Raw genomic sequence first — 12,229 nt, 5'->3', positions numbered from 1 at the left:
ATTCTGTCACCAAAGTGACCTCAGTAGATCCATTCTGTCACCTAAGTTACCTCAGTAGATCCATTCTGTCACCTAAGTGACCTCATTAGAGATCCATACTGTGACCTCAGTAGATCCATTCTGTCACCAAAGTGACCTCAGTAGTTACATTCTGTCACCAAAGTGACCTCAGTAGTTACATTCTGTCACCAAAGTGACCTCAGTAGTTCCATTCTGTCACCTAAGTTACCTCAATAGATCCATTCTGTCACCAAAGTGACCTCATTAGAGATCCATACTGTGACCTCAGTAGATCCATTCTGTCACCAAAGTGACCTCAGTAGATCCATTCTGTCAGCAAAGTGACCCCAGTAGATCCATACTGTCAGCAAAGTGACCCCAGTAGTTCCATTCTGTCACCAAAGTGACCTCAGTGGATCCATTCTGTCACCAAAGTGACCTCAGTGGATCCATTCTGTCACCAAAGTGACCTCAGTAGATCCATTCTGTCACCAAAGTGACCTCATTAGAGATCCATACTGTGACCTCAGTAGATCCATTCTGTCACCAAAGTGACCTCAGTGGATCCAGGTCTAATGTAGGCCAAGAGGAGCTGGGTCCGGTCATCGGTGCTGACGGGTGCTGTGGATCCTCACTAACCTCCCCGTTGTTTCTCCTCAGATTCACCACCAAACACCTGAATGACGAGTCCACTCCGAAGAACATCCGGACGATGCTCCAGTAGTCTCTGCTCTTTCTTGTTTTAATATATATATAAACCGATATGAAGAGGATCAATGCTCTGACCTCAAAGAAGATGTATATGTTTACATTATTTAAAGACTCGATGTTAATACTCGTGTGTATTTGCATAGTCATTCCCTCCAAGCTATTGAAAGCTGCAGAACATTTAGCTTCTGCTTTGCAAAAACAGTTACAGTTACTGCTCACAGCTGTCTAAGCACAAATGATGGAAACCTGTCAGCCTTACGTACCTGAGCTTCACAAGCTGCACTGGGTCTTTATGGATCTTCTCAATCTTTTATTTGACAATGGAATTAGTTTGGTCTGCAGCTTTTAGACAAATTCAACTTTGGTTTTTGAAGCTGAAGTTGATCTTTTTTTGAAAGAGTGAACATTTTAAATTGCGACAAAGGTTCTCGTTCATATCACGACGACAGAGTCTGTGTCATGTGTTAAAACAAGTGAAGTTGTTTCTGTCTTGACCTACAAAGAGTGAGACTAAATATGAAACCAATCTGTGTTATGATGGACATGTGTGCTGCAGTGAAGGGCTCGTTACTGAGAGCAGATGAGGGATCAGTTGGTTTGATGTACGTATTGCTAAAAGCATTCGGGTTGTTTTCTGTTTTTATAGTCGGCTGTTGTCTTTGTCTCTTTTTGTTTTTCACACTCCAATCTCATGCAACTGTTGAAATAAATCCACTGTGAACATAAAGAGTTACTTTGCACTTCCAGTAAGATCCCGTATGTCAAGGTTTGCTTTAATATGGAGGTTTGAAAAAGGCTGTGATGAGGAAACAGGAAATCAAATCGCCCACCTGATGTCATATTGAACCGCTCCGTATGTGGCCACGCTCTGAACGACGCCTGTTTTAAGTGACTATTGTATGAAACAAAGAAAGGCCTAAAAAAAAACTTTCATCCTGAATAATTGATATGTGCTTCTTGTTAAAAAGAAAGCTTCTCTGCTCTGTGTGTAACTCTCTGACTCTATTCCCAGAAGGATTAAAGGAATAGTTCAGCTCGTCTCCACTGCTGACACCAATGTGACCCGCTTTATTTTTTACAATGAACTTTGATACGTTGATAGTGTGATGGTTGTCACTGATCGTAGCCGATGTGGGACTCTGTTATGTGTTACTGACGTCATGGCTTCATCTCCTCAGTGAGTGTCTGATCAGCAGCTCCTCACACACTCACCAGGTCGGACAATCTCCTCATCGGTGACCGTCGTGGTTCATTTTGACTGTCGTCTTTTAAAAGGATGCAGCTAATAAACACAGATCAGTCGTGAAGACGCATTTTATTTTGGGTAAAACTGACACAAATGTTCTTAGAGAGTAACCGAGCAGATTTCAATGTGACCGTCGTACTATAATGATAATTACGACTTCACCAAACCATCAACAGCCCTGTGGTGTTAGGACATGGAGCACCATGTGGCCTTAAACAGTCGCACAAGCTGACAAATATCAGGAAGAACCCGGTAAAGATAGTACTTTTTATGACACAATTCCTTTGATTTCATCCATAAGCCATGGAGACACTGCTCCATACACACCCTGCCCTTAGAATTAACATTCAGCTCATAACATTGATTTAACATGTTGGGTATCTACCATTCATTTAGGTCTGTTTGGGCCGCCTGTGTCTAGTAATTTATATGCATGTGTGAGTGCGCGCATACTTTGAATGCCATGTTTTTATACGCGATGAGGTAGAAGTACACGGAGCAGACTTGGACCGATGTGTACGTATGATGCTGATGTTTGCAGTTCAAAAGAAGCTTCTCTCTCTGCCCGGCTGTTGCTACTGTGTGTTGAATGCATGATGTTCTGAACACAGACAAAATCAGCTGTTTGTCTTAAACTCACAGTTATTGTTTTAATATTTTTGTTGATAAAGTGCTTTGGCTTTGTTCTGCGTTATGAATGGGATGTGTGGATTGGATAATAAAGGTGGTACATTTCTTATACGGAATATGTTTCCTTTGCTTTTCTTACTTGCAGGAAGTATTCTGATCTTTTACTACAGTAAAAGTACTTCACTACAAGTAAGAGTCCTGCTTTGAAAATATCGCTGAAGTGAAAGTATTATCAGGTAAATGAACCATGAGTATTAAAAGTCATACTTAATGCACATAGCTCCAAATATTCATTGAACTTATTTATTATTCATACAATGAAAGGAAAAAGCAATAAATCCACAGTTTTGCACAAATAAGGAAAAAACGTTTTTTTAGTTGAATTATCATTCAGGCTGTAATTAAGTTATAACAAAAATACTTTATTCGCTCTTTGTATGTAAAAAAAAAAAATAATAATTCATTTGTAAAATAACTGAAGTTATCAAATAAAGTAGTGAAGTAAAAAGTACACTGTAGAAGTAGAAAGCATGAAAAGAAATGCACAAGTAAAGTACAAGTAAAAATGTGTACTTGAAACAGTACTTTAGTAACTTTACTTTGTTACATTCCACACAGGACAGCCTATACTAGCTTGAAATGAAAGAACTGTTCATTTATTGTAATCATCATCAGGACTGTGAGAGGACCAGCTCATCCAAACAGCCACAGTGGACATTTAAACAATTACATCTGCTCAAAGCTATCAAAAACAAGCACCGTTAAGGTCTTCACATACTAGGGGGTATTTTATGCGATTCATTTGCAAGTTGATAAATTTTTGCAAACTGTTTTTGACATACTAGAGTGGTTTTGTTCATACCAGACGCTGCAAAAAAGTGGCGTGATTTTTTTTTTTTTAGTAATAAGTTACATTTTTTCTGAGCTTTCACATTGCAAATAAAGATGTCAACCAATCACGTTGTGTTAAACAGACATATTGAAAACATACAATATATTGTACAACAACACAGAGGCTCAGTAGTCCTGAACCAGGACCTTCCAATCTTTACAAAAGCAGCACAGACCAGATCCACTCATCCTGTTCTTACCTTTCACAATAAAAGCCCTAGACATACACACTGTGTAACTGCTTACCAGAGCATTCTGCTAAAAGTAGAGTCATCAATTTATTATCTTACAGTAGTTCAGGTTATACAACAGCTGAGCTCAGACAGACTGGACGCTGCTCTGATCCTCGTTGGGTCTCTGGCTGTATGAGTCTATTCAAATCTTTTACTGAAAAAGTGATGCAACTGTTGCAATATTTCACATCAGTTTTGATGTGAAATATTCACAGACGAGTGTTTAGCATTTTCGTGTCATCCTATCCTTTATACGCTATGTTTAAATGTGAGACATCATTACTGAGCAGAACTGTTAAAATATTCTATAAGATGCCGTCCTATAATAACGACGAGGCTATTAACTTTATTTACAGCTTGTGCTAAAAACTGCCTCTTTAACAAAATCTTTCCATGTTCATGAGTGGTTTTCTTCTTCAAGAAGCGTTTTGTTCCTTGTGTGAAACCCTGGGAACTTATTTAAAGTTCTACATTAGGAGTCAAGTCTACTCTTATAATAATGACATGAAACATCAAGATGTCATCAGAATGTCTCTCCTCATCTCCATCCAGTGCTGCCTTTACTCAATAACATGCACATGAATAGTATTTGTAGAATGCATTCCATGTACAAATATACATCAAACTACACCTTCCGACTGTAGAGCTGTGGCTGTGAATCTGGTCCTGAAGCTGTGGTTCTGACGTCCTGCTGATGTGTGTGTGGAGCAGACCCAGTCCAGGACAGTGGTGTAGCTGATTGATAGAAACATTCACCTCATTAGTGATGTTTCCACTTCAGGTTGTAAGTCCTAAACAGAAGCATTAGTATGTGGACATGTCAACTTCTGAACTTTAAGGCACACTCTCTGATATCACTTCATTTTTCATTTCATTGTAACTTGAATTTGAAACATTTTTGTTCCTCTTTGATGATGCATATTAACGCATTTAAGACTTTATACTGTCGGATTTGAATTGTCATGTTTTGTTTGACTTTATGAACAAAGATGTTGATATTCTATTAAAAGAAGATATAAAAGAAGAAACAGATGTCCCGTTATTACATATTACCCAATATTACATATTACCCGTTAGATGCCTCCTAAACAAATCTTCTAATGCTTTGCTTTAAATTTAAAAAACAACAACTAAAATACTCAGAATCAATAATTTAGCTCCACTCGGGAGTTAGTAACAAGACATGAAACATTTCTAATAGGGTCACAAACTGCACTCCGTCTGCGACTTTTCTTGCAGAATCAGTCATTTTAAACTCCTGAATATCTTGCCGTGTGGTTACATCATACTCAGCCCAGAGGAAGTGGAGGAGCTGGGATTGCTTACTGGGAGCACTCCGGTGGGAGCGCCGGGACGCCCTGAGCGCCTCCACGCTCAGCCGGGGCACCGCCGACCTCACCGGCCCCGGACGGATCCCGGCGTTCCACCGGGTGAGGCGCAGCATGCCCATGGCGGTCTCCTTGGTGACGGGGAGGTCGAGACTGTGAGACGCCCAAGATGGTCGCGATTGGGTCTCAGGAGGATGATGAAGAGCAGGATGATGAAGAGGAGGAGGAAGAGCAGGATGATGAAGAGGAGGAGGAAGAGGAGGAGGAGGAAGAGGAGGATGTTGGGGTCTGCAGTTGGAGCTGAGGAACATCTGAAGGAGGTGAGAGACAAAAGTTATCAGAGAACTGGAGTTACTTTGATAACCAAAATTCAACATGATTCCAGATGTAGTGACTTATATTTCATATTAGTTCCTGTATCCAGGCAAAAAAAGTATGTATGAAGATTTCATCAAAGTCTGAATATTAAATGCCACAGTGTCCTCTATCTCACCCCCACCCCCTCTTCCCTCGAACCCCATCATCAGCATAATTTGGTTTCAGCTCCCTCTCTGAGCAGCTCCTCATTAACATGCTTTTTCTGTGTAAACGCTGCTCCATAATGCATGATGCCTGCTGGTTGCACAGTCTCCAGAGAGTCCCCCACCCCCTTTAACTCAGACAAGGGGGTCACAGTCACAGAGGGGTTGTGTTGGCGGTGGTGATGGATGGAGAGGTTTACCAGCGACTTGGCTTTGCGCAGCTTGTAATGCGCCTCAGACAGTGTCCTCTGGCTGCCGTCGCCTGGCCTCCATGCGTTGCTGCGGCGGGCGGAGGCTCCGCTGTTCACTGCCCTGCAGAGAGACAGTAGAGTCGGTGAGCAGCTGGAGCTTCGGTGGGTCTGCAGAGAATTCACACATATCAATCAGTCACAAGGAGGGGTCAAAGAGCAAAGTGTGGCCGTTGCTCTGCAAATAATGAACCAAAGAAAGCCCTGAATTAATACTGCACCTTCATGTTTCATATTTCGGTTGTGTGCACTATCAGCTACACCTTGAGCTCCGTTGGAGCACCAACATTTTTAAACCCTCTTTGGACTTTTTCTGTCTATTTCTTCTGCTGGAAAGCAGATTGCTTCATTCCTCCTTTCTGCTGCGTTTGCTGGCACACAGTTCAGTTGAGTTGTAATATTACTTTATAGTAAATGTGTACATTATATCTACTGCACATGATATACTTTATTATTACATTATGTACCTATAGTGTACTGATTATTACACATAGTGGCCTCAACCAGAGTTGCACTGCTGGACCTCTTTTGTACAATATTTGCACAATTTGCTTAGAAACTCTATAGTATTTTAATGGATATATTGTATATAGCTTTTTAAATTTCATTTTTTAAATGATTTTACTAAAATAGTTCTTTGTCCTGATACCTCTCAGTGCTGCAGGGATAGAAAAAGTCTGATCTTATAGTTGCATATTTGGATTTCTGTTAAATTATTTCACATATTTCAACACTTCTTTGGGTTTTTTAAGTCACTGTGGAACATTACATTTGATTTATTCACACAGTTGTCTTTTCTTTTCAGCTTATTATGCATTGTTAGAAACAGAAATCCTAGTTTTAGAATATGTAATGCAAACACCAAAACTATGTTTCTACATTTCTTATTATCTGAGACTCACACATTGACTTTATTGAGCGTCTGGAGAAAAACAGACTGTTAAACTCTACAGAAACTTCTCTTTGGCTAAAGGACTCATATATATATATTCAAGTCTCAGAGTGCTAATGTTATGTCCATAAATTAATAACACTACTTAATAGTAATCTTCCTCATCACATCCATTAATAACATGATGAAGTTCAGCAATTGGTAAGTTTGTTTTTGCTTAACATGATCTTTTTTTTCCTTCAGGTTTTGTCTAAGTTGACCAACTCTGACGGCCTGTTGGAGAAGTGCAGCCTCACGCTCGGAGCGCTTCTTCACTGGGGTCCAGGTTGTCCAGGTAGTTGAAGCGTAGTGTGTCTGTGGGACGTCTGTCAGAGTCTCTCCACGGCTGCTTCTCTCCTCTTGATCCCGTCCTGGAGATGCCTCCAGCTGATGGGGTGATGGGCGCTGAAGGCTCCTCACCCATGAAGGCCGGTCCGGACGGATCTTCACGTCTCCTGCTGACGGCGGAAACGTGTGGAACCACATACTGCTGCTGGGATGAGGTGGCCTGGAGGTGGACATTACACTGTAACATCGCTCTGTTCTGCATGAGGGTTTGTCCTGAGCCATAGTACTTGATATGTGACCGGTGAGCTGGCTCTGGATCTGATCTCCCGACCTGCAGCGAGGTGAGTTGCAGCTCCTGCACAGTCTGGATGTAGTGTCTCTTCCAGACGCCCTGCTCCAACGGGCCGGGGGAGAAGCTGATGCACCAGCCCAGCCTCACACACTTGGGCATCCACAGCTGGTCCAGTTCCACTATGCTCCTCCAGTGCCAGCTCACCTGCTCGCAGAAGAAGAAGAAAAAAAAGTGAGTGATTCTCAGCTGGCTCAGTTGAGTCATCCATGCTGACAACTCTACACACACACACACACACACATATATATATTATGGTACGATTTGTGTACCCGGGCACATCGACAGAGGCTGCGTGGGTCCAGGAATGAGAAGAGGTAGAGGCAGAGGGCTCTGGGTAGCAGGCAGGAGAGGTCTGCGGCCTGCAGGGGGAGCCGTGTGCTCACGCTGACGCTCAGGAAGCTCAGCTGCTCCACCGAACAGCTCAGCACTAAGTCCTGCAGCACCGCCTTCCTCTGGCCGTCAGACCACCTGTCGAACTGACATAAAGACGTGAGAGAACACGAACGGAGTTCCTCCACATGGACCGTGTCAGGTGAAAGGAGCTGGACGGATGATGGGCTCCTCAGAGACTGGTTTCTAAACTCACACTGAGCTCACTGCACAGTCAAGGATTTACATTTAGTGTTTTTCTGTTCATCATCATCATCATTTTGAAGGGACAGTTCACCCCAAAATCAAAAACATACATTTTTCCTCTTAAATGTACTGATATTTAACAACGTAGATAGTGTCGGTGTGAGTTGCCTGGTGTTGGAGAGATCAGCTGTAAAGATGTCTGCCTCCTCTCCACTATAACTATATGACACTCGGCTTGTGGTGCTCAAACCGCCAAAAACTATTTTCTTTCTAGCACAGTTCCATAGCGCCGTATAATGCGATTATATCGGAGAGGACATCTCTACAGCTGATACCTCCAACACCAGGCAACTCACAGCAAAACTATCTGGATTGATAACTAGCACGACAAGGAGGAGGTTAAATATGTATTTTTGATTTTAGGGGTGAACTGTCCCTTTAACTCACCCACTTTGCCAGAAGGTTCCGCCTCTCTTCAAACACCTGAGAAAGAAGAGGAAAGTGAAAAAGGTTAGTGATCACATCGAACTGCACTGTCAGGAACAACAAAGGTGATGATGGTGGTGCGAATGAGACGAGATATTTTAAATGAAGAGCAAAGAGATGAGCTTCTGGGTCCTGCTAGTGAGTCACAGCGGTTTATTAAGACCTGTTTAAGAACTCTGAAGATGCAGTAAGACTTCCTGTCAGCCCGTTACTGACGGAGTCACTTCATTCTGCTCGGGTTGATGCTGTGTGATGGCTCTTTCTGGGCTTTGAGGCTTAATGTTGGTCTTCCTCACACTGACACAAATCTATGACTCATCACAATGTAACTTCTCGAGTTCACTTCACTGAATATTTCACAAATACCCAATCTTTTAAGGAAACACTAAGTGAACTTGGTTAACTCAAAAATGCTTCTGAATAAAATAGTGAAGTTGAATCTGATGGTTGTTGTTAAAAGTATCTGCATGAAGTACAAATGTGTGAGTACGTCGCCGAGGCTGGAATGTAACTAAGTACATTTATTTCCAAGGCTCTTATGGGGGAAAGGTTATCTAATATGTCACCACAAAAAAGAGAAAAGTCTAAAGATATATACAGATTTCAGGTGAAAAATGTTTTCTTCTTACCTGCATATTAATTATCTTCTGATTTATTCATTTATTTACAAAGTAGTTCAAAGGAGCTCCACTTTGAAAAGCTGCAGTAAAATGCTGCTTACATATTGATGCTCTATTATTAATAATGTAATAATGTCATATATAATAATATGTCTTTCACAGAGGCCATTTACGTTTACTACTTTCACTTTTGATACTCTTAGTACATTTTGTTGATGATACTTCTGTACTTTTACTTTAGTAACATTTGGACTGCAGGGCTTTTACTTGTGATGAGTATTTTTACACTGTGGTGTTGCTACTGAAGTACTTATCAGAGTACTTTTTTCCACTATTCACAAGATGAAAGCTGTACTCTATGACTATGATTGTGAGGAACATGTACAGTATTTGTCTGAGGGCACTGGTGCAGATGAGCGACCGTACCTTGCTGTTGGACACCGGGTGGTTGAGAGGAGTCCAGGTGCTCCGTGTGGTCTTCATCTTAGCACAGCTAGCAGATGACCTCGGTGGCACTCTGGCACCAAGAGGCATCTTTGCTGGTTAAAGGTGACGCACCCAAAACTTTATTCACATGTTTGCTACTAGTTTCTTACATGTTGAGTGTATGTGAAACATGCAGCATCTGCCAGAGGGCTTGAAGCCTAATGTTCATCCTCCTTCTAACAATATTAAATTCAATAACATCCCAGCTATTATCTCACTTAAAGGGACAGTTCACCCCAAATCAAAAATACATATTTTCTCTGTTAGTGCTATTTATCTGGATTGTTTTGGTGTCCGCTACTCCTTCGCGTCGAAACGAGTCAGCTGAGGTGGTTCGGGCATCTAATTAGGATGCCTCCTGGACGCCTCCCACTGGAGGTTTTCCAGGCACGTCCAACTGAGAAGAGACCCTGGGGAAGACCCAGAACACGCTGGAGAGATTACATCTCCCAGCTGGCCTGGGAATGCCTCGGGATCCCCCAGAATGAGCTGGAACATGTTGCCGGTGAGAGGGAGGTCTGGGTCGGCCTGCTTGGCCTGTTGCCACCGCGAGCCGACCCCGGATAAGCGGAGGAAAATGGATGGATGGATGGATGGAATTGGTGTCCACAGAACAAGGTCTGTGGACTATCTTGAGTCCTTAGTCCTGTTATATTGTCGGGTGAACTGTCCCTTTAAAATGGATAAAGTCTACAGTAAAACAGTTCCGAAGCCTAAATGAGAGAAGTCCAGTTGACACACACGAAACACTGCAGTGTTTAAAGAGTTAACATCAGAACTGCACAACACACTCCTCTGGTATTTCACTCACCATCACTTCTCCTCTGAAGGAATTAAACCCTACACACTCTCTCTGAGTGCAAACTCCTGATGGCCTTTGTGTCCGTACACCCAACTCTTCTTCTTTTCTCCTTCTTCCCCTTTCCCTGTGCACAGTTTACTTGTTCCCATAGTAACAGTGAGCGTATTCTCCTTACATGGACTGGCTGCCACAGCCTGTCACACACAGGGGGGGCTGCAAAGCAAACCAGTGGAGAGTGTGGAGTGTGCAGGCCCCACTGGCTCTAATGATGACAAACAGTGGTAGTGCAGAAGGCCTGACGCTGCAGCTATGGAGACCACCTGCCTCTGATACACTGATCCTGCAGAGAATACCTGTTACAGCTTGGGCCTTTAAAAATGAATTCCACATTCATTCACTATGTGTGTTTTAAAACACTAAATACATGAGACATGTAAGTAGAAAAATGGCAGTTATTAATCATTTGTATTATCAGTAGCAGTAGTAGTAGAAGTAGTTGCAGTAGCAGTAGTAGTAATATAACCTTGTGTAAGGCGTAATAATGTAGGCGTTGGCTCTGTGTTTTTTTTCCTATAATGCGCCTGTTGCATTGAGTTCAAACCGCTGCTGCAGGCCAATATTAATAATGAAAAATGTTTCAGATCCATTTTACAGACGAACAGCTCGAGCACTCAGCCCCACCGGTCTGAGAAGTTTCCCATTGAAAAGCAGAAAGCCCTGCTCGTGCTCGAATGGACGGTGGCGCGCAAAGAAGACAGAAAACCTGCTGCGAAGAAAGACTGAAAGCTGCGTCAAGTTAAACAAAACACACACGGAGCCAGACCGGAAACCAGCCATCGGGCCTCCAAAGTAATAGTGTAGAATATACTATGGCAAAAAGCACATAGAAGACATAAGCTGTTATTCGGATTTATATTCATCTGATATGATTCACACGTCACAATATTCCCCCTGTTGGTGATATTACTTACATTAAAATTGTCAATATTGATGCATCAGGGAATATTAAACAGGTCTACCATCTTACTGTTGAGGCTGGCAATCTTTATCAATGCACTATATTTTATAGACTTGTTAGTTTTATGAATAATGTTGAAATGTAAATAATGTGTGGCTATAACTGTAGAGTGATAATACATGTAGAGGAGTCTCTCCTCCTCCTCCTCTCTCCTTCTGTATGAATTCATGTCTCATTAATGCTCATTACTGACTTTACTTCAGAGTCTTTGTGCTTTCTCTCCTCACAGGTTTCCAGGGATCAGGGATCGGGGTTCTCTCTGGATCGGGGTTGTATCTGGACCGGGGTTCTCTCTGGACCGGGGTTCTCTCTGGATCGGGGTTCTATCTGGACCGGGGTTCTGCCTGCTGCCGAGGCCCTGCTGACACTGCTGCTATCATTATTATTAGTCACATTTCTATTACTATTGCTGTTTTATTATTTATTTCCATTATATTATATCCACTGCTGCTGTTATTAGTGCTACTACTGTTACCACTCATTTGCATCGTTTCATGACTGTTCTGTAATTGTATTATATTGTTCATTCTGTACACATGACATCTATTGCACAAGTTTGTGGTTCAAGATATTGGGCTATGAAAATAACATTGAATAAAAAATTGAATTGAAAAGTCGTAATTTAACACTGATATTTATAGTGAAGTAGATATAATAAGGTGTAAATACTTGCTTCAAAAATAGGTGCAGTGCTATACTACTTATTTTCCACTACTGCTTACTGTCTTCTGTTCCTGGCTCTCGTCTCGTTTGTCGTTCATGAAGCTTTTATTGTTTAGAGTCTTGTCTGGAAGCCATTTTTGAAATATCGCGGGCTTAACGCTCGGCGGAGAAGGGGGGAGCAGAAGGGGGGAGGCGGACA

At 42.1% G+C, this 12,229-nt stretch overlaps 2 protein-coding genes across 9 annotated transcripts in view; one reads left to right on the top strand and one right to left on the bottom strand.

Moving 5' to 3' along the window:
• The window catches only part of fam49a (family with sequence similarity 49 member A), a 37,096-nt gene extending 33,570 nt beyond the window's left edge, over positions 1 to 3,526 (top strand). For all 6 annotated transcript variants that reach the window (XM_031872769.1, XM_031872763.1, XM_031872766.1 and 3 more), the window contains one exon: positions 661 to 3,526. In XM_031872769.1, coding sequence (XP_031728629.1) covers positions 661 to 724 — 64 coding nt within the window. In that variant the 3' untranslated portion in view covers positions 725 to 3,526. The remainder of the gene's footprint in view (positions 1 to 660) is intronic.
• On the bottom strand, positions 2,877 to 10,479 carry fbxo16 (F-box protein 16). 3 transcript variants are annotated; one of them, XM_031872762.1, is made up of 9 exons: positions 10,359 to 10,479; positions 9,488 to 9,595; positions 8,403 to 8,438; positions 7,649 to 7,855; positions 7,359 to 7,523; positions 6,997 to 7,247; positions 5,761 to 5,872; positions 5,038 to 5,350; positions 2,877 to 4,446 (listed from the first exon to the last, which is right to left on the bottom strand). In XM_031872762.1, exons 1-9 carry the CDS (start codon positions 10,359 to 10,361, stop codon positions 4,337 to 4,339), a joined length of 1,305 nt encoding a protein of 434 aa, XP_031728622.1. In that variant the 5' UTR covers positions 10,362 to 10,479; the 3' UTR covers positions 2,877 to 4,336. The 3 variants fall into 3 exon arrangements, with proteins under 3 accessions (XP_031728622.1, XP_031728621.1, XP_031728620.1); XM_031872761.1 differs by having other exon boundaries at positions 6,997 to 7,523; positions 9,488 to 9,600; XM_031872760.1 differs by having other exon boundaries at positions 6,997 to 7,523.
• Between the last annotated feature and the right edge of the window lie 1,750 nt (positions 10,480 to 12,229).

Source organism: Anarrhichthys ocellatus, unplaced genomic scaffold, assembly GCF_004355925.1.
Source record: "Anarrhichthys ocellatus isolate YVR2014 unplaced genomic scaffold, GSC_Weel_1.0 scaffold66, whole genome shotgun sequence".
Taxonomy (NCBI): domain Eukaryota; kingdom Metazoa; phylum Chordata; class Actinopteri; order Perciformes; family Anarhichadidae; genus Anarrhichthys; species Anarrhichthys ocellatus.
Note: the sequence above shows the minus strand (reverse complement) of the source record. Positions and strands in the feature narration are given on the sequence as shown.

Excerpts from the sequence above, each read along its gene's own strand:
- fbxo16 (XM_031872760.1), bottom strand. Across the intron at positions 7,856-8,402 it reads GGAACCTTCTGGCAAAGTGG|TTCGACAGGTGGTCTGACGG; the intron begins GTGAGTTAAAGG and ends TCTTTATGTCAG. Across the intron at positions 4,447-5,037 it reads CTCCCACCGGAGTGCTCCCA|CTACACCACTGTCCTGGACT; the intron begins GTAAGCAATCCC and ends TCTATCAATCAG.